The sequence below is a fragment of the Paramormyrops kingsleyae genome, chromosome 5, assembly GCF_048594095.1.
Source record: "Paramormyrops kingsleyae isolate MSU_618 chromosome 5, PKINGS_0.4, whole genome shotgun sequence".
NCBI lineage: Eukaryota > Metazoa > Chordata > Actinopteri > Osteoglossiformes > Mormyridae > Paramormyrops > Paramormyrops kingsleyae.
Window position 1 is genome coordinate 10,751,465 of NC_132801.1, and position 22,521 is coordinate 10,773,985.

The 22,521-nt window shown below is 45.7% G+C and overlaps 1 protein-coding gene across 1 annotated transcript; it reads right to left on the reverse strand.

Moving 5' to 3' along the window:
* Positions 1-844: 844 nt before the first annotated feature.
* Positions 845-21,914, reverse strand: LOC111833493 (bMERB domain-containing protein 1-like). Its single transcript, XM_023791790.2, has 6 exons — positions 21,207-21,914; positions 11,241-11,364; positions 8,454-8,527; positions 6,235-6,349; positions 5,519-5,589; positions 845-5,151 (listed from the first exon to the last, which is right to left on the reverse strand). The coding sequence occupies exons 1-6, from the start codon at positions 21,298-21,300 to the stop codon at positions 5,033-5,035; spliced, it is 597 nt and encodes a 198-aa protein (XP_023647558.1). The 5' UTR covers positions 21,301-21,914; the 3' UTR covers positions 845-5,032.
* Positions 21,915-22,521: the final 607 nt, after the last annotated feature.

A 22,521-nucleotide genomic window follows, 5' to 3' on the forward strand; every position in this document is an offset into this window, starting at 1 on the left:
GCAAGTCTGCCATTCTTATTGCATTACTTTTTGTTGAGGCTATTCATGATGTGTGGGTCTGGTTTAACAGAGAGCATTAGCCATAACTCAGAAAACCTTCTGGTAATAAAAAAAAAAATGTAATCTCCGGCTAAGGGGAACAATCATATCTGTCCTTGATACCAGGAAATGACATCACCATCGTAACTGACTCATGTTGACTTAATGAGCTCTGCCCATTTGCCACTGTACACTTCAGGCTACCATGCATTGTGCCTTTATAGTGAAGATCACTATAAACATTGGAGATGGCAGGTTATTGTGGATATAAAAGTGAGTGATTACAGAAGAAGACGGATCTGCAAAGATTGTATGACCGAGGCTCATGCCTATGGGAAAAAAACAGCACTGATTGTTTTTAAGCTGAAATGTTTCTTTTTAACAAGTCATCTGCCACCTGAGCCCCTGTCCTGTGTTACAATTAGCATTTAGATCACTAATATTAAAAAGTTGTTTAGAATGACCTGCCGCCACTTGGCACTCCAGAGACTTGCATTCGCTCTGTCTCCTAATCACGGATCTCCACCTTCAACAACCATCAGCCTTAGTCTGTTTACCAACCACAACCAATTTAAATGACACGTCTCAATTTCCTAAAAGTTGGTTAGTCACTTGGTAGCTTGTTAGAAATGGGGCAATCGAAGCACCCATGCCATGTGTGAAACGGGACAAAAGAAGGTGCACACGTTCCAGCAAAATCTTGTTTGCCATAGTTTGGATAGACAGTACTGCAGAAGAATTCACAGCACTCACATCACCTTACACAGATTTATTTCATAGGTTTGAGAACCAAATCTACAGCCAACACAACATAAAAGTGGACAACCATCAAACGGCAAGCAATGCAAATACCCCTGAAACAGAAAAATACTCCTCTCTCCTGGTGGATTTTTGCTGTTACATCCATTGCTGCTGTTTGTGGGTCTCAAAAACTGTTGCATGTCACAGTAACAATTTGGCTTCACACGTTTCCTGCAAAGAGAATGACTGTCGCACAAGAGCACAATTTCATGATTGTCACTGACTCCCTCCTATCCAGAGAAAAGGCAGGGCTGGAGTAGGGCGGCGACAGACATGATACGGAGAGAGAAAAGACCATCAAACGGTAACTCCACCTCACAGCAGTTAGGGTCTAATCACTGGTACTCGAGTTCTGCTTCACAGAATTACGCTGACAAGGCATTCAACACTGCACCACACCGGAGGGAAGAACTGAAGAACATCCAGTTATCTTTTCAGGTGACCTTCTGATCTGAAGTGGCTTCTCTGTCAGACTAGTTAACTTCTTTTAATCCAACCTCCTCTACTGATTGAGAAGGTTTTCAACGCATCACCTCTTTACTTAAAAACCTACACCTTTCATGAAATCAGCTCGAAGAAAAAAAACGTCATTCTTCACACCATGCAATTTCATATTCAAAACTGTACAATTCCGACCAAATGTTAACATTTGGAAAAGTATGTATTCAATGGCATTAAACTGACAATGCATCAGTCAGCTATTTACTTTGCTGACCGGTTTTCATCTGTCAATAGTGGGAATGAGAGCAACAAACTGATGGAAGACGAGGCAGCCTCTTGTCCAATGCCCCAAATCTAAGAAGGTTAATAAATGTTTAACATACAGTCTTGGGGGAGTCATGAAGACAGTAGCTATGGACCAGCTCTAATGATCGGAACTCTTCAGTTTGCTGTTGCTTACTTTGCAGACTCCCTGATGCTCAGGAAGTGGGCTTCCATTAACATCTATGCACGATGCCCGTGTTTACCATTAAACCAAATACCCAATACCATTTCAAAGGATGCATCATACAGATTGCTGCAAGAAGGACTAACACTTTGGGCTCAACAACAGAACGAATGCGTAATGAATTATGACAATCCCTTTCTTATGTTAATTTAACCCTTTACTATGTACCTTCGGGGGTGTTTTTCGATGATTTCGACAGCTGATTGACGAATCGTGATCGCTGATTTCATTCGGTGCAATGCAACAACAAATGATGGTAAATAAACATTAAATCCCCACATAATTTACAAGACAGAACGTGTTCCTTTGAAGGCGTCCATCCGGGATCTTTAAGCCTAAGCAGGTATCCTCAGAGCGCAATGTCCTGGAAGCTGGGTACTCAAAGGTGCATGGCAGGATACAAGTGCATCTAGGTCCCTGTTACCATAGAGACCGGTATGTCAAGAGAGGAACGTTTATGCTCCAGCGGGACCCTACCAACCCCCACTGCCACCTGTGGCCACCGGTACCCTTTTAGCCGTCTATTCTTCATCCATGTTTCCTAGGTGAGAGCTTTGCGCAAGAGGGGGGTTCTGGAAGGCTTCCAAAAAACAGGTGGAGGGAGGGGCCTTTGGGGGCTCCTTAAGGACTGAATGGGCATATGCTGACCGACAAAAAGACACATGGGGTCCATTTGTTTTTGGCAACACTACATATGAAGGCAGTTGCAGATTCATTCAGCATGAGAATCAGTGTGGCCAGTGACAAAATTCATGCAGAAACATTCTATATCACGCAGGCTTGCCAACTTTGGTCAGTGGGCTGGAGTGAGATTTTCAATTCAATTACCCGGCAAATAGTCTGGATCAAACTCTTTTGATGTAGCTAATTTTAGCGTTATAATGGAATAATATAGATTTGGTATAGGATTTCTTGCAGGAGCATGAGTCTGAAAGCATGAGAGTTGGCAACCCGGATAATGTTATGAAGACATCTAGTGCAATAAACAGGCTTAGTTATAGTAGTAACTCTAATGGAAAAACGTATAATAAGGTTTTTCCTCATCACTTCAGTATTTTCTGTTTAACTGGAAAATAATCAAATAGTACCAGAATACTTCACTGCATTGAACACACAATTTTTTTTTGTTAAATGCTAGTCTTGTGTGGCCAAAATGTTCAGGTTTGTGATCCGACTGAATGAATGACTCACTCACTTCTGCAATGTTTGTCTGCATATGTGTGAGGGTCAGGTATCAACTGTTAGTGACATAAATCTGTGCGATCAAATAAAAAACAGCCAGAGAATTTGTCACCTTGTCAATACATATAAATTAGTGGATGGGGAGGGTTGATTCACTAAAAAAAAAAAAAACTACATGAACCTCCAAGTATAAATCACAGCAGGTAACAGAATGTAAAGTTATTTAACAGATAGCTATTAGCAATACAAGCGTAGTTTGTTCATTGTAAAAGAAAAACGTTTTCATACACACAGGACGAAAACCCAGCCAGTGACAATATCTGAATATGAAAAAACTCGTCAACTTTTTGAGGTGAATATTTAAATATGTTCAAATTATCGTATTCTAATACTAATATATCTTTATAGCAAACTTCGTTGTTTATATTCACGGTTACTTCACACATTAATTGATATCTTACTTAATTGATAAGCTATCAATTAATGATTACTTGAAATTAATAATTTTAGGTAATATTACTAGTTTTTCTTGGAATCCAGCTAAATTTGGTGGCATATCAATTAATGTATAGTAACTGAATTAACATTAATTAACTGATAATCTGAGTGAAGTAATCACATAAAGCAATAGTGATTTCATCATTAGTTCATGGTGAGCAACAGGAATTCATGATACATCTGGGATTCATTCATGTAGTAATTCATCATTAGTTAAGCATTACTTAAGTAAATGATTTGTACCCTTACTAACCTGTAAACAGCGAGCCACAATTAATTTGTGAGTGGGAAGGGGGGGGGGGGGGTCGTGGACAGGTGGTGAGCTGGCAAAATGGCAAAAAATGTGACAGCTATGCTATTAATTACATTCAGTGTTTCCCAAGACAGTCCATGTTTTTGCACCCTCTCAGCTCCTTATGAGGGAATAAAAACGCGGACTGGCTATGGGTCCCCAAGGAATGGATTGAGAAACACTGATTAAATTTAAATATGCAGAGAGAAAGGGGACTAGCAGGGTTCAAGTAGAACAGTGGTCTCTAACGGTTTTTACAGTGAGAGCTACTTTTACAAAGAAAATCTGGGGAGCTACAGAGTGGCAGTGGTATATTTTGCTGATCAGTGGGGGCCCCTGGAGGGGGAGGGCATGAAGGTCTCATGATCAATTGACCTCATGACTGACAGGTTGGTGACCATCACAGTAGATCAGTATGCAAGCCTGTCGGACCACTGATCCCGCATAGTTACCACGTCAGCATCTCTACTATCTCCACAAATGGATCGATCAACCTGGTATTTATAGCAAAGTGATTTGTCAGTCCAGCAGAGTACTGTATCCCAGAGAGGCGTGTGACTTACTTTGCAATTACTGCAATCTGAAATCAGGAGTAATCTCCATATCATCAGGGAGATTTACGTATTTACATGAATGAACTTCCTCCTTTAACTCAAACATTTCATGATGTTTCTTTTAACTAGCATTTCACACAGACACTGAAAGAGTCCGGTGTTTTCATTTTAGCAGCAAAGTAATGCATCCATGGATATAACAAAAAATCACAGATTCTGTGTAGGTAAAAATGCACAGTATTATTGTTAGCCTTAATTGCTAAGTGCTAAAATCACTAATACTGCACCAGATGGGCACACCAGAGTACAGGTTCATTAGCGAGTGCTAACATATGGCAGGACAAGGAACGCACCGTGTAGGGATGACGGATTACTGTACATTACATTCTGGAAATAAGCTTCTGTGGCAATGAGGAAATATGACTGAATATCAGTCCTAGTAGATATTCAGGTCTTACGATGGTTTCTTCTTCCTTCAGGATGAAAGTGCGCATTGGAAGGCTAAGACACGGGGGGTATTGAACACAAACGACAGAACATCACCCGCACCCACAAACATGCACTCACACAATGTGCCATTAACTTCTCCGATTCCATCTCCTGCTTCCATGATCCATCTGGCCCTTGACAAAATCCAAGTTCTCAACTATCAGGTAATACCACCATTTCTACTTCAGATTTGCCCCTTTTGCTACCCCAAGCCCCAAGTGAGGGGGCCTACATGATGGAGCATGTGAACCCACAGCACTCTTTCAGAAGCGTGAGTCCGGTCTTGGTGACAAAGGGAGAGGAAGTTTGCTGGGCTCTGGAGGTCACCCTCCGGTCCTGACCGCCACCTGGAGAGAGATTACCTTGGTCAGAGAGTGTGTCACAGGAAGCCATGTAAAACATCCGTAGCTTTAAAAATGACAGTGGACTGCAGACCAAACCTCAGCAGACTACAATGCTAAGAATCAAACTATTATCTCCTTTCTTGCACTGGAAATTATTTCACCATGAAAAAGTGTTAAAGGTCCTCCACGTTTTAATCTGGCGGTTCGGTGACAATGTTTACTCGTAATGAAGTTTAATCACTATGACAATCACTCCCCAACAGTTCCCTCAGACGGATTTTGTATTAGAAGAGCTGGAGACTTAAGGCATGGCTACGTGGAAGGCGGGAGGCCTGAGGTCTCCACGGAAAGGAGTTATGGATACACCTACTTCTGTTCTTCAGGCTTTTCGGGAACTTGGATTGCAAGAAGTCGGCCATCTCTTTGTCCTCCTCTCTCTCCCTGTGGGAGGTAAGTTAGTGATGAGAGAACAAAGGTACAGCTAGACATCTCCCCTACGTCTTGTTCCATCTGTCACTTCAGAATAAGATGATTAAGCAAAGATTAAAAATAACACTAAGGACTTCAAAGATAATCATTTTTCCTTCTTTGTGTGTATCTGTGGCTGTGTGTCATGCATGTAACTCATAACTCGCTGGTCCTTTACAGGTAGTCAAAATCCACTCTGCTAATGCCCTTCTATCTCCCACATTGCTTTGCTGCTGGCCTTCCAGGAAAAATATTAGTGTAGACGCTCTCAGTAATACTCAGTGCCCAAGGCCATAGAGTAGGGGAGTGGTGATGTTCTACACGAGGTACATAGGTACAGTGAGAAGCACAGGCCTTTGCGGAAAGAGATGCTCTCTACCCAGGCCGGATGTAGCCTCAGAAGGAAGCGGCTTCCTATTCAGGCAAGCGAGTTGGTGTGTGGTCCCTTTGCCCTGTGACACACTTCATCCCCACTCATTACAGAAAACATTTCCAGTTGTAGATTGTTGGTAAATTCATACAGTGACTGAAAAACAGCATCGTCAAACATGCAATTATCCTATTTAAATTTTCACAAACTATTATCACACATTACTCTACCTGTCTGGCTCCGCTCACCTGAGCCTTTCGAACTCCACGTCGTCCACCAGGAAGTCCCTGGTCTCCACCAGCTTGTGGAGCTGCTGCAGAAGCTCTTCCTCCTTTGCCCTGTCTTCTTTTGTCTTGGCTTTATCTGTAATGGGTTTCACACCGACCGATAGTGCCAGGTCACTATCTGGCTACTTTATGCAAACTAATCAATAAAAACAAAGTTAATGTAAGGAAGCTACACAGCACAACAGAAAGTTTCATTTTACAATAATGTGGCTTTTTAACATTTCTTAGACCAGGGTCCCTCAAAGGCTCCTTAGATCAGGTCCAGTGGCCCCCACCACTGATGCGTGACCACATAAAAAAAACAAAGTTAATGACTGGGGGGAGGGATTTTTTTCACTCTCAGTGCAGACTGGGGTTTATACTTTTTTATATTGCATAAAGCAGATGACAATACCAACATTTTGTCAAGTTACGATATTTCTCTGTGGATCTTGCGTAAGTGCTCAACAGACTCCCAGGTTGAAGCCATCTGCACTATGACATTGAGTCATTCCTCCCCAGCTGCTTGTGCATTAAAGGGTCATGGTGAAGCAGGAGCCATGGTGAAGCAAGCGGCAGGGGACACCCAGGATGGGATGTCAGGCCATTGCCGGACACAGGCCGGGGGACACCCTGGATGGGATGTCAGGCCATTGCCGGACACAGGCCGGGGGACACCCTGGATGGGATGTCAGGCCATTGCCAGGCACAGGGCGGGGGACACCCTGGATGGGAAGTCAGGCCATTGCCGGACACTGGCCGGGGGACACCCTGGATGGGAAGTCAGGCCATTGCCGGACACAGGCCGGGGGACACCCTGGATGGGAAGTCAGGGCATTGCCGGACACAGGGCGGGGGACACCCTGGATGGGATGTCAGGCCATTGCCGGACACAGGGCGGGGGACACCCTGGATGGGAAGTCAGGCCATTGCCAGACACTGGCCGGGGGACACCCTGGATGGGAAGTCAGGCTATTGCCGGACACAGGCCGGGGGACACCCTGGATGGGAAGTCAGGCCATTGCCGGACACAGGGCGGGGGACACCCTGGAAGGGATGTCAGGCCATTGCCGGACACAGGCCGGGGGACACCCTGGATGGGATGTCAGGCCATTGCCGGACACAGGCCGGGGGACACCCTGGATGGGATGTCAGGCCATTGCCGGACACAGGCCGGGGGACACCCTGGATGGGAAGTCAGGGCATTGCCGGACACAGGCCGGGGGACACCCTGGATGGGATGTCAGGCCATTGCCGGACACAGGCCGGGGGACACCCTGGATGGGAAGTCAGGCCATTGCCGGGCAAATGCTCACACATGCATGCACACACTACGGAGTCACCAAATCTCCTTAAGTGCATGTCTTCGGATTGCTGGAGGAAACTGGAGTAACTGGAAGACATCTGGGGGGGAACTTGGAAATTCCACAGACATGGAGGTATGAGCACAAACCAAACACAGAGAGCTCCCTACTGCCCCACACTGCAGTTTACAATAACAAAAAAAGGTTTAGCTACTACAACTAATGATGCTCCAGTTGTTCTCCATTTTGCCCACGGGGAGGACATTGGACACGTAGTAGCCCTCAATCTGATTATTTTTAAAAACATTCATGCACTTCAAGGCTATCTCACAAAAAGACAGTTCACAGTCAGCACTGGATCTATCTTTTCAGCGGTCCCATTAGTTGGGAGGTTTGCCTACCAAGAAAACTGATGATCATTTCACTTGCCTGTAATGCCGGCCTTATATATAATAAATATATTTTCATGATTGTGTCTGGGCCCTAGGCTGCTGCCTGGATCCGGCCCTGCATACAGTGTCTTCTATCAGTCACTGTACCAGGAAAGTAAAGAGGTGAAGCTGTACAGTCCCATTGTGATTTTTTTTTGGTCCAGTTTTCTAATATTTATGTTAGTTACATTGACAGCAATACTGCTGTAGCATTTTGACGACAGTGATTAAGTTGTTTCAAGAACAGCATCAATGAGGAAAAACAGAAATTGATTCCGAAATGGCAAGGTGTTGATACACTAAAGATCAAGATTAAAGGAACAAACCCAGAGGGACACTGCTGACTGAAGGACAGTGTTTTTCAGAGCGCACGACTTCCTGTCATAGCGGAGTGAGCCTGTCTCAATTCGATCGCGGTGACCTTCAAAACACCAGCTAATGGAGATAGAAGAATTCCCAGCACTACCTGGAATAGACACCAGTTTCTGTAGCTCCCTTTTAAGTCTTGTTATTTCCTTACAGAGTTGGATATCATCCATCCTGTAGAAGAATAAAAAAAAAACACAGTTTAAAACATTTAACTGTAACAGCTAGAGATAAGTGTGGTTCAAACCACAACCAAAACAGCAAACTACAAACTGCACTACAAAATAAGAGGACAAATAAATAGATGTTTTTGTGACATCACTTGAGGCACCATCGCACATCAAAGAGGCAATCATGTGTAGATGAATGAACTGGGGGGGGGGGGCACCAGGGGGGTAATTAAAACCCCTTGTGTGTCTTTTGGATATCAGCCCTCTCTTATGACTCATATCGGGCAAGCAGCTGCCGATGCAAACAATGCAGTGCGGGAGATAAGGGACCCCAGCCAGCCCCCCCTCACCAAGGATGAGTCATCAGCAATTGAGGCTCACAAGGATGGTGGTGGGGGTGTAGGGGGGGGATGTTCGCTTAACGTGCGGGGGTGGACACAGCTGCTGCGGAACGTTTCACTGCGACACGGCAGCTAAACTGTCAGCAGACCAACGGCCAATCAGAAAGCGATCCATAAAAAAAAAAACAGGAAAAAATATATATCCGCGATTAGACTGTATTAAGTGAAAGAGCCCCCCCCCCCACACACACACATTTCCTTTCAAAGGACTGAAACAGCTTCCCAAACACTGGAAACTGTGGAACTGACTCGTTAGTTTCATTTAAATTAAATCTCTGACAGCAGCAGTTCCGCGGGTCACAGGATCCATATTTTTTCACAAAAATGCCAACAGGGAAACTGCAATTTCTTAATAAACCTACAATACCCCCACAAGCACAGAAATCAAAGCTAATTTTCAGCCAGATTCTCAGAAAAGGAATTTTCTTTGGAATGTGGTTTAATGCATTTTCATTCATTTCATTCGTTGGTTGTGCATCAAACTTGAATGGTTCTGCAGTAAAAGATCAATGCGGCCTTATTATGTCGCTTTTTCCTCCCAGTTAATTACCATTGGTTGTGACTGACTATACGCACTCTAAGCAGACATAATCAAAAGAACAAGAGAGTAACAAACAGCAGCATTCCGATCTGGGCACACGGCATAGGGCATTATGACATACGGCATAAACCAGCACAGACAACAAAACAGGTCGGCTCATTATCCGCTCAGTCTCCCACATGCCTTTTCACATGTGGGACGTTTTGCTCAGAAGAAGCGCGGCTCTCGTTGGCTTCAGTCTGGTAGGACAACCATGCTGAGAGTAAAAAACCACCGCAGTCGGTCACAGCTGAGGTGCACAGAGCTAACAAGCGGCAGGAGGAACGATACAGGGCGTGGTGCGAGTGGCGGAGTCGGGGTGAGCTGGGGGCCATCGCTCGCCGTGCCCCACTGGATGCTGAGGTGCCGAAACGGCCCGGCCTTCACCCGCCGCGGCACCGGCGCTCGCTTATGCTGAGGTGTCTATGCTGCCAGCCACCGAAGACTCACTATATCGCAAAAAAAGCAGAAGGATGTCATGGAAAAGAGAAAGACCAGCGAGCCATGGAAACGGCTCCACAAGAAGGCTGTTACTGTTAAATTAGGCCTTTTAAAACACTAGATCTAGATCTTCCAGGTTCAGAACTCTGTTTCACCCTGAGAAGAACCATTGGAGGAAACAATCTGTTTTGTTCCTTTCTGCCTATTTGCCATTCACATGCCATTAAAACACTGATGTTCCAGGCAATTTGTTAATCCAACGATGAAGATTTCTACAGGGTTACATGCCTCTTGGCTGCACCCCTCCCCCCCTCACACCTCCATCACCTCCTTCGCGATGGCGACTTTTCTTTTGGCCGCGAGTAATGCTCCTTAATCATTATTCCCCCTGCTGATCTGCAGTGTTTGATCCTGCCGCTCGCGTGGCAAACAGAAACAGCGATTTTCTCAGAGGTTCTTCGTGCCACAGCACCAGCAGAGCGCAATTAGCATGTGCCCTCAGACCGGCTTCTCCGGAGACGGCGCTGGTCTGCTGATGTAACGGCCTCCTCCTCCTCTGTCGGCTCATCTTCCCACACGTCCATGGGACGGGGGTCGCAGCCCCCCCCCCCCCCCGGCCACTGCCTCATGGACATTTATATTGAAATCGCAATTTCGTAAGAAAATCTTTATTGTATTTATCCACTTTAATTTACGAGACGCTTTGGTCAAATGCGACGTACAAGTCATGGGATTACAAACGGCAACGAGTTAACACGGTTAACGAGTGTTAACCTGCAGATCCACATGCCTCTCCTCACTTCACGATGGTTCGATTTACCGTATTTTTACTTCATGAAGGTGCGATAGCGATGCACATTCAGTAGACAGCAGAGCTTGTATTTTGCTCTGCTCCTGGGCAGTGACATGCCGTACGATCATTTCTACTTGTCAGGCGATAGCAGCATCTATGTATATTCTACAGTGATGGGTATGTGGTTAACAGTGTTTAACAAAATATTTACGTATTCAGTGACAGGTGTTATTTACCATACCGTATTCATATCCGACTTAAGATTTTTTTCATATTACGATGGGTTCAATCCAACACAAACCCATCGTAAGATGTGGAGCATCTGTATATGATTTGTGTTTTAATCCCAACAAACGTCAGGGCTCCTTTAAAAACATGCCTGTGTCACGCGCTACATTTGACACCATGAAAACACTTCTCAGGCGAGTAAAGAATCTACCGGAAAGCGCCCCTCCCGCCCCACCTGCTCCTGCGTCATCGGCGGAGAGGACATAGCGCTCACATGTATCTCAGCTCCGACTCTCTCCTCACTAGGATGTCCCGGATCCGCTCAATCTTGAAGAGCTCCCCCTCGATGTCGTCTATCGTGATGGAGGAGTCGGCCATAGAGACGACGTCTTCCTCCTCTGTAAGAGAAACATAGGTAGGTGGTGTGATGGGTCACTCATATGGAAGATTATTCATTCCATAGCCATGCACACACCGGAACAGCAACATCTGTCCCCTCAGACTAAAACAGCTAACCACTATGCCACCTGCTGGCCATTTAGTATATTAAACATATTACATTTCACAAAAATGTCCAAGAATCATTAAACTAAATACGTGTTTGAAAATGACTATTTAACAAAGAGTTCCCTCCATTTATGGTGTGATGGGGCAGATCCATTTCCCCATTTGATGTAGACTGTTGTGAATCAGTCCCATCCTGAGATTTAAGTGAGGCTGATTTCAAGTCAGAATCAGAATCGGACTCGGAATCGGAATCCGAATCCTTTTTATTAGCCAAGTATGTTTCCATACAAGGAATTTGCCTTGGGGGTGCTTTTAAAAGACATTACAAAAAACATACAACAGTTAGCAAAGGTATGTACAGAAAAGTAATAAACACTAGGCGATTGGGTAATGTGATAATTATATGGTAATTAAGTCAGGATTCAAGTGAGCTTTTCAGAAATTAAACTCGCCTTCATCTCCATCTAGTCCTACTTTCCAAATAAATTACATTTATATAGCAGATGCTTTCATCCAAAGTCACACACAATTGGGAAGACGGGGTCAGACAGTCCCCGGAGGGACTGGGGGTTAGGGGCCTTGCTCAGTGACATCACTCTGCTGACCCCGGGACCGTCCAATCATGGGCACAGTGCCCTAACCTGCAAGCTATACGCTGCCCCCAGAAACGTGGTTCTAAAGATTCTTGAGAGCCAATCCACAAAAAAAAATAACCTAATACAAAATGCAAATGTAGCCATTAATCATAATAATCTTAAGAAGGAGTTTTACATTTTAATTCCCACGATGCTGTACTGGATAAGCAGGAGATTAAATTTAAATATTTAAATATTCTAAAGAACCTAGACACATCTGTGACTTTCTCGCCATTTGGTGTTCTGAATATTAATAATTTAGCAAAAGCCACATTCTTTTTACTGAAATAACGCAAACAAGACCCCATGTTCAGATTAAAGAGACTGATGGCCTCATCCTTGTCACTCACTGATTCAATACATATCATTGGCTAATGATAAGGTTGGCCCCTCTTTATAAATTCTGGCCCCTCACCATTAAAAAAAAAAAAAAATCTTAAAATCACCATGCCCCAGATGTGAAGGCTCATTACCCACAGGTAATGTCGCAAATGTTTTACAGAAGGTTGCCCAGACAGGATCTAGGCATCCTACTCCATGCAGCCACTTCCTGAGCCTTCTGTCATACTCACACCGTGCTCAACGTGAGCGGAGCCGCGTTGCCATACTAACAGATACCTACAGATCCCCAGCGATGTGGCTCATCTGTTAGTGTCACAGTGCTCACATTCATTCAGACGCAGAGAGCTACGAGTCCCTCCGTGACAGAGAAATCCACGAGTCACGAGTGTTTATTGACGTGTGATAAGTACAATCGTTAGAATATTCATCCCGAGACGGCGACAATAAGCATGAGATTTCATCTATCACAGACCTTTCCGAACCTTGGTCAAGCTGGAGGTGGAATGAGGGGGAGAAGCTTCTTGGCTGAAAATGACATGGAGCCAATTTGACGTCTCCAGCTGCTCTCTGCTTTGCCTTCCTGGGTTGGGAATTTGGGTGTTGGGTGGGAACTGGGGTTTGAATCGCATCAGAGGTCTGAGGGGGAGGGGGGATGTTCCCTGAAGGGTAATCCCACCATGAAGTGCAACAAACAGCCAAACCCCCCATGTCCGTCTGGCATTGAATGAAACCGTAGGTCTCCGGTAACAACCCACAGCAGAGTTTACTTTTCATGTCGGCTGTGAGACCCGGTTCTGGTACCACGTATGCCCCTGTGTTCACCTTAATTGCCGTGTCTGGGGAGATGTGCAAGAACACGCAATAGTGACCAAACCTATGTTCCCACGCACAGCAGAGGGGGGCGGTGGCCGCAAAGTCTCGATCGTCTGGTGGGCAGAACTCCGCCTGAGGCAAGTATTAATTACTGACGACCTGCCCTCCCGCGGCACCCCCGCTCGGTGTGTGGGTTCGAGCCCTGGGGAAGCTGTCACACAGGCTGCCACCCACTGCCCTGCTCCTGAAACAGTTCATCCCCTCCCAAAGGGAAAATAAACACACTCCACCTGTCGCATCTGCGTGTGTCAGAGCAGAGCTCAGGAATCATGTGTGCAGCCCAGCATCCACAGTCCTAATCATCTGCATGCTTCTCCGCACTGAACTTTTAAGGCTGATTTTCAGTATATATACACCTTTGTTCCCAAGGAAGCTTTAAGTATCTGCTGCTCAGCGGGACTTTGCTGGCGTTACCCAGGGGATGAGGGAAGCCCCACGGGGAACCCCACCAGGGAGTAACTGCTGCCCATCACGCTGGATCTGACATGCACTGATCCTGAGGCAGCTCTCCGGGTCAGAGGTACCAGATGAGGGGCATCCTCTTGGCTTTGTAGGAATGGAGGGCGCTTACCTTACCTCTGAGGTAAAGGCCATGCCATCAAGGGTCATTAGGGACATCAACAGTCTTTAAGATGATGGAATAATGGCTTTTAATTGCACCTTTATTTTCAAATAAGTTATCCCTTTACAGTAAGAAAAGAACTTAAATAGAGGCAGCCAGCTGTACTGCTCAGAAAAAGCCGTACTTAACACATGGCTGATGTTAGCAGTCTGGGGTCTCTGAAAATTCTGGTCTTGTCATACATATATAGCTTAACACAGACCCAAGACAGACAGAGACAGACAGCTGGTGTGTTTCTTGATATGGTAGCTGGCCTTGCACGCAAGAAGTCCCCCCCCCCCCCACTCCGTTGGGGTTCTCAGGTCACATGACACCCACCCCACATTTCAGACTGTCAAGAGGGTGGTATGGGGGGGGGGGGGGGCTGGTGCTTTCAGGGGAAGACAAGCTGCTCGAGCCGTCTGAAAGCACACATTATACTGCGCAGACACTTTCAGGGGGCTTTTCAGAGGAGGCTCTGCACTGCCCGCCCCGGGACTGCATTACGGGTCTCCCCGACAGGCCGTCGTCTCGTCATTCAAGCCCCAATCTTCAGAGACCGCGTCTTACAGATGTGCTAAAGATGGAAATGAATTTCGAGGATGATAAACTGCACTTTTAAAAGCTTCTTTTGACAAGCAGGGGTGTAAAAAACACTTGAAAGGCTTCTGGAATTCTCCAGAATGTATCATGTGGGGAAAAAAAAAACACACAGTGGCGAAACGGGAACCAAGACTGAATAATGTGATGAAAGCGATGGTCCCAGTGCCCTTATCCTCAGAGCTCCTGGACTGGTATCGTCACACAATATGCTTCTCCATAGTGTGACACTCAACGTCACCACTCTGTGATTAAACAACACCGACGCCCACGCTGCTCCGCTGTACGTCTGACCGCCCGTCCTGCGGCTACGGCGTTCAAACCTGAAGGATGAGAGCCACACGTGTGCTCTCTGCCCAGACGCCATTGTCACATCTGCGAAAGCTCATGGGCGGGCGATGAGTCACCCGGGCGGCTGAAGAGACTCCAGCACCGTGTGTCATATAAAGACAAAACTGAACACAAGCCAATCGATAAACATGCCTCTGAATCACCTGGTCCAATTCACCGTAGCATGTTTTTCAGACTGTAGGGGGAGCTAGAGGTACCCAGAGGAAACCCCTTGACAACACGGGGAGAACACGCAAACTCCATACACATGGAGCAAGAGCAGAGACTCCAACTCTGGTCCCAGAAGTGTGAGTCAACAGTGCTTAGCACTGTGCCACCGTACCGCCCACGGCAGGGAAGCCATTGTCAAAAATCATTATGCTAAGGATGAGAGCCTGGTGCATGTTAGAAATTCAGTCTTCCTGACGATGATCAGCGCATTCCAGCTGTCTCCCAGCCCCCTGCTTCACTGGACACCCCCTCCCCACCCCCCAACCTTCAGGGCTCACATTCCACTGCCCACATGACACCTGTTGTGCACATCTCTCACAGCTCATTGGTTGGGTGAGGTCACATCCACTTTCCCAGAATGCACCACTGCGGTACTCACTCCACTCTCGCATGCCTGTGTCCCCCCCCCCCCTGCTTTCCCGCTCAGTCCGGAGGCAAGCACACGTCCCGATACTGGGGCAGCACTGCTTTAGGCTAAGCTGAGGGTATAGAGATGCGGGTGTATGTTTGGATGGAGGGGTGGGGGGGGGGTTGAGAGGGATTAATCCGGCTTAAGCCAGATCGAGTTCTGGAGCACGGCTTGCAATCATAGACCACCGCATGCTTGAAACATCAAGACCAGAAACCAAGAAAGTAACTGCCGAGGTACTTATGACATTTACATTCACAACCATTTATGTGATGCTTATATTCAAAGCAACATGCATTTTTCAACTCACTGCGACACATGCCTCCCCCACGCAGAAGGTCCCCCTTGGACCTCATCAAGGCTTACTAGCATTTTCTTCTAAGGGCAAATCAACACGTCGCTTGAAGATAAGGTTAATGATCAAGTCTGCACAACATCAGCGATGGTGACCACAGGTCGAAAAAGTTTTCCAATCAAATGCATATTGGGGTGGGGAGGGATCATTAAGCAACTGCCCCGCAGGAATAATATAAATATGATACTGGATATAAGTCAAAAATGGAAAATACAGTCAGGGCTTCGCATCTGCGCTCACGGTGTGACTTATATTACCATCCACTGCCGCTTTCCCTCCTAATTCCTCACATAGTCGTTCATCCCACCGGGTTCCCACCCATGGCCTTCAGACATAATTTAAAACTGCACTTCCCCGCTGCTCGCCCTTCGGTGAGCCACGGCTCGGGTTAATGCCGGGTTCCGGGCACATTTAGTCAGTCCGTGTTGGGGGCTGCTCATGCTCCGCAGAACCAGCAAGGTCAACAGCAATGGGTGCATGAGGCTTTTGTTGTCAAGGGAAACTTACTGGGGGAAAGAAGGTTTCCAGAGAAAGGTGACTAAACACCAATTGCCTGACTGTACAGTCACATGCAATACATTAACTGTGAGATGGGGGGGGGGGGCAGAAACAGAGCTCACATACAGAGCATGACAGCCCCCACCCCCAGAGAAGTGAACATGGACCATGGAAGCGGCATCCCACACATTCACAGCACAGGAACCCCCCTGTCCATCCCGAATGCCCCCATGATGGTCCCAACATTATTAAAAAGCTCCGCATGCATGCTCTGTGCACAGACGATGCTTTTCTTACTAAGACAGAGTTGGTGGATCTGTCTACAAGAGCAGAGCTCCGGGATGGGACATTAAGTCAAAGACCCAGAAGAAAAGACCTGCAGCATCAACTCTGGCATTAAATCACCACTGGGAATAGTCAACCATAGAGACCCCTGAATTAAATTGCATTTGGATAAAGGGAGAGGTGGAGTGAAACAGCAACACCCCCCCCCCCCCAATATAACTGAAATCTGTTTCACCAAACCAGCTGGTCCACTTTTGGAGACCATGTTCAAAATAAAACCTTCAAAACGTAAAATCTGTGATTACACTCTAGGCCCCAGATAGCAGGGGATGGACAGGGCCAAGCAGGTCCAGTTCATTTTGCTTTGGAGTAGAACAGATTCAAAAGTGACACATTGGCTTTATTAAACTGGCTAACCGTCCGATTCCTGGATCCTTGGTGATCCATCTCAGTCAACAACGCAATCAACGGCGCAATATGAAATACCTCAGAAGCAAATTTGCTGATTTAATGCGACAGACGCTGCACCGAGGCTGATGAAAGTCGCAAGAGAAGTGAGATCTGTCAAACGGAAAAATAAAGGACAGCGAGAGCGAGCAAGCGAGGGAGAGAGAATGAGAGAGGGAGGGGGGATGAGGGGGAGAGAGAGGGAAGAGTGCGAGTGGGATTGAATGAGGGAGTGAAAGAAGAAAGAGCGTAAAAAAGAAGGAAGGATAATGAGGAGGTAGAATCAGAGAATGCAATGGAGAGAGACAGAAGGAAAGTGGGGATTGAAAGATGAACACAGAGCGTGACAATAAGGAGAAAAGAGAGATAATGCAGGGAGAGAGGAGAATGAGAGTGTGGAAAGGAGGACGAGAGGGAGCAGGAGAGAGTGGGAACGTGATGGAGAGCGCTCACATCAGTTTAGGCAATCAAGACTGAGCAAATCTGACAGCCCGTCAACAAAATTAACAGCAAAGGCGTCATGCTGCCATGCACTGCTGCCCCCAGAGGCTCGGCGCGGTAAGAACACAGAGCAGTCCAGCTTTACAGCTCAGGGGAGCGCAGAGAGGGCTGGTACCCGGTGATCGTCCCACAGACACACAGGAGACAGGAGGCTCCATGCCTATAGCAGACGAATAGCACAAGCAAGGCATCATGGGAAAAAGCAGGGCCGGATAAACAGCCTCGCTTACACTAATTACGCTCAAGTATTTGGTGAAAGCTTTCTTCCATAGACTCACGTCAGTGCATGCAGAAGATGCTCTGTTGTTTCTCCAAGATCTAACCTGGGATTGAGTTTGGCTACTTATTGATTACAAATCATTTAGTAAATGTTATTGGACCCCCCACAATTCAGTTGTCTGTAATTCTGCATCCTTCTCAAATTCCTGACAGTGAGGAAACACAGAGTTGCCGGGTTCTGTTCCGATTCACCTGCAGCCTGCACCTTTTCAAACGGCCAACCAGCAGGGGCTGCGTAAGTGAGCTGAATGCTGATTGGAGGAGTGAGATAAATGTCACCGTGGCAAAAAGCAACAGGTGCCTGGCAGACAAACACAGATGCGCGGAGCAGCCAGCTGAGGGCTCTGTGACAGATTGGTCGCAGCCTCCCTCGGTGGAGCCGCGCCTAGTTTTCTGTCAGTGAAGTAGCGTCTTTTGCACACGCCCTCGTGAGTCGTCCTCTCAGAGGAAGCGCTCTGCGTTTGATGGGCAGCTAGCAGGAAATGGGAAGGGAAAGCTTCATTTTCCTTTTGCGGCGCCGAACAACAGGGACTTCAGATGGGACATTTGTATCACACAAATACGCCGTGCGTGTGCTTGAGCATGGATTCTCATGTTAGCTCAAATCAAAATTTGATCATCAAAAGCATTTAAAGCTTTGCCTTGCTTGCTAATATGAAGTAGCTGAGGTACTGAACAAGATCCCCTTAACGTCTCAGAAAATACGCTGTCAGGACTTTAGTTTTAAACTAGAATATACAGATTCAAACTGTGCGAAAGATAGAAACCTGCGGATCAGTCCGTGTTTGCTTTCTGTTTCCGTCCGCTCACGTTGGCAGTGGTGCCACACGGCAGATGCATTGGGCAGCAGGTGAGCTGGCGTAGGCCGCCAACCAGCACTGTCCAGCACGGTCATGTGATCATGAGAAGAGAACCACTCGGTTACAAACATCCCAGAGGCCGAGGATGCATGGCGACAGGCTCCTGGGTATCTGGATACCGGAAACCCCCCCTCGGGATTCCTCCTCCCCCAGGGGATGAGGAGGGGATCAGCCCGAGCGCCAAACACAGCAGTTTACAAAACAGATTAACAAACTTTCAAGTCAAGTAGCCAGGAAATCCAGTCACTGCGGCCGGTCTCTCCTTCCTAACACACAGTGAACGTGCTGTATTCTTAGAATAATAATTTGCAGGCCTGTAGGTCGGCTTCACCCCAACCTCATGCCTCCCCCAAAATATCCACACCTGCCATGTGTTTCATAATTCATCCCTATCAGTTTCTATGAGGCAAAATACTGTGGAAATGAGAAGAAAACATCACAGATCTCGCCACACAGGAAGCAGAGAAAGACGGAAGAAGGTGTTTGTTACTGCAGGGATAATTAGTGATAAAAAGGGCAGAGCTTCTTAAGTCTCCACACTGTGATTCTCTGGAGCAAGTTGCGAAATCGTGGACGAACGCTCACTCTCTTCCAAAAGCGAACTGGTGAGTCTATACAAAAATAACAGTAAAGGTATTACTGCATTCTTTCTTATAGATTAGTTATAGGTTGTGTTTTGTGGGTCTGTATTTTTCATAAAACACCTGCATTTCACATGCACCTAAAACTGAGAACTGACCCTATTTTAACATATTTCCTATATGTTTATTTATCATTAGACGAACATAACTGTTCATGTATTTCATGTAATTATATTTGTTCATGATTTGTACATGAGTAGTAACTGAGTTTCTAAATTGCTTGTACCCCCCCTCAAGTAAAGTCTTACCTTCTTATCTACTCCTGGCTGTCTTCTAGTTAAAATAAAACCATATATTAGAATATATACATTACTGGCTCCTTATAATCATAATACTCCAGTTCCCATGATTCCTTGCTGCCGTGATAAGGGCAGGAGTCCAATTGATATCTGAAATGCTCAGGAGGAACCGAAGGCGTTAATTAGAGGCTGTGATCTAACATATCAACAAAGCAAACCAAAATCCAGTACAAAATCCGAACAATCTGGGTTAATGAATCATATCATTCCCCCCCAATTGTATTTCCTCACATTCTGGTACATTTTAAACTTTAAACTGAATTTTATATAAAACATATAAGAGACCAAAAGTTTCCATGGAGATTGTCAGCACACCACAATTAGTTATCATTAACTCAACCCAGAGAGCAAATCTATATATTTCAGTTAAACTGACTACTCTAAGATTAATTCTGAGGCTCTCTGTTATATTTCTAAATAGAATGAACCTTTGAAGCTGCCTTTATTTGAACAGAGCTGTCAGGTTATGGTGCCGTATCCCTAGACGGCACCGAATCAGCAGCCTTCCGTATTTAAGGGCCACATTCCTGACTGGATTTAAGGCAGCAGAAGAGGGTCATTCTGCCCGCCTAAGGATCAGCAACACATCAGCCAGCTGAAGGAAACAGCCAGGCAGCAAGGGAATGCAAATTCCAACAGCTAAGAACTAAAATCTAGGGTAATGCCTGAAATGCCAGTTTTTCAAAACGGGCGTTTTAAAAACTTGAATCCTTCATAGTGAGATGAAATGTTCCAGCGACTGTCCCAGATTCCCAGATCTCTCTAACACATGCTATTTCTCAGGGTTTAATGTACTGCATTATATTTCCATAACCCCCCCCCCTCACCCCCCCTACCCCTCTATCATTCCCCCTCTCAGATACTGCTCTATGTCACATGAACTGAAGGGTGCGAACCATGTTCATCATTTCTGTCAGTTGCAGTACTAGTAGTAAATTATTTTTTCTCGTTGCAAGTGCCCTTACCCAGGCCCGCACGCACCCATGGTTGGGGGAAAACACACACATGCAGGCATTTACGCAGATACACAAACACCAACAGACCCCTTCTGACAAAACGTCCAGAAGACACGAGCTGTGACGTTTGTGTTTAGTCCCCCCGGAACATCATGTCAATCAATTAATGATTATATATCATTAAAGGCAACTTAATACAAAATGCAGCAGAACAATATAAAAAGAAAAAAAAGACACGGTACCAACTGTCAAGCAAGCCTTCGGGCTCTCACAAAATAATTTACTTATAATTCTGAGTGCTTTTATTTTTTGTCTTAAAAGAACAGAATACTGAATTAACACATGGCATCAAGTTAGGTGTCTCAATCGGTGCGGTTCATCAGTTAACTATATTTACTGGAGATCAAGGGTGATTACCACCTGTAGACCTTAAAGTTAAATAAAAAGCTTACTACCGCATCTCAAGTAAATCGGTATTTGGCAGTGTGTTGTCCACTGCCATGTAATTAGCAACATTTTTATAATGTATTTGTTTGTAAAGATACAATCGCGCGGTTTTTCATTTGTTCCGGCGTGTTTTGACGTGCCTACCGGGCTTGGGCGTCTCTACGTCCCATTTGGTGCATTCCAGTGCCCCGTACTGCCTGGACGATCTCCGCTCCTTTTCCATGTCTTCGCAGTTCATCGGAGTACCTGCTTACTGTGGAACTGACAAAATTTTAATGCAATAACTAAGAAACAGCAAACCTAAAATCGAAGTTGCCCGCAAATCTCCGACTTGTTAAGCACTACGTTATTGTAAAGAGAGGGCTGTCAGATGTCACGAGATCCATAATTTTCGTGGTTGCAAACAGCGCACATCGCAGGAAACGTGCAGGTGTTCATGCCAGTTGTACTGTGGCTTCGGGTGTGTGGGATATGCGACTAAGAGATTCTCCGCTAAGAGTAAAGAATGATGGGTAGTGTGACGGTGCCACCTTGTGTTAAACATGGGGACTGTCCGCATTCAGCAAAAGGAACTGCGGTAAATTTTAGGTCTAACATCTGCCCTGTATTTTTTGTACGATGGTCATGGAAACCGCTATTAATATAACTCTGGTTTGTCTTCATAATCCATAAATTGATAATCCATACATTTTCCTGTGCAGTTTATATTGATGTAAGCTTCCATGCAAAATTTGCAAAAACCCATCCATCCATCCATCCATCAAACCAAAATTAGTTTATCAGTGTGCTAAAAAGAGAAATCATAATAATATATCAAAAAGTCATTCTGAATATAAGTATTAAATTCCAGAATCAGGAAGGGCCATGACACATAAACGGGTATTTTTAAAAACGTAGCTTTTTCTATGCGTTTTGGCCTCTTGTCCACACGCAAACGGTGTTTTACGTCACTGAAAATGGGGCTTTTGTAAAACCCTGTTTGGGGTGAAAATTTTCAGGAACAGGGAACTTTGGGTTGTAACGTCAGATTGCAAGAGGGTCTAGCTGCAGATACCTGTAGAGTGGAGCTCCACCGTAAATACGTCATCTCCACAAGAAACATGCAATCTTTAAGGACGTAAAGTGGAGCTCCGGTTAGGGTTAGGGTTAAGGTTAGGGTTTATTCGCTGTAACACAGAGTTGAGGTCACATGTTTCCTGTGGATTTGACATATTTCCAGTGGAGCTCCACCTCCACTCTACAGGCATCTGCAGCTGGACCCTTCTCTCAGATTGTGTGCCATTCACGGTTTACATTAGCCTAGCAGAACTGGTAATAAGGCTTCTGATTGGCCAAAATGGATTTATGGTTAGAGTTACATCACCCCCTGTTGGTTTGGCATGCGCTTGATAGGGCGTTTCAGCGTTTTCACGTGGACGATATTTAAATACCTCATATGTTTTTAACAACAGAGGAGGAC

Bases quoted from the DNA above. Each gene is read 5' to 3' on its own strand.
- LOC111833493 (XM_023791790.2), bottom strand. From the start codon at position 21,300: ATGAACTGCGAAGACATGGAAAAGGAGCGGAGATCGTCCAGGCAGTAC. The intron at 8,528-11,240 runs GTGAGCGCTATG...ATTCTTCTACAG, and splicing joins GAGTCGGAGCTGAGATACAT to GATGGATGATATCCAACTCT. The intron at 5,590-6,234 runs GTGAGCGGAGCC...TACCTCCCACAG, and splicing joins GTGGAGTTCGAAAGGCTCAG to GGAGAGAGAGGAGGACAAAG.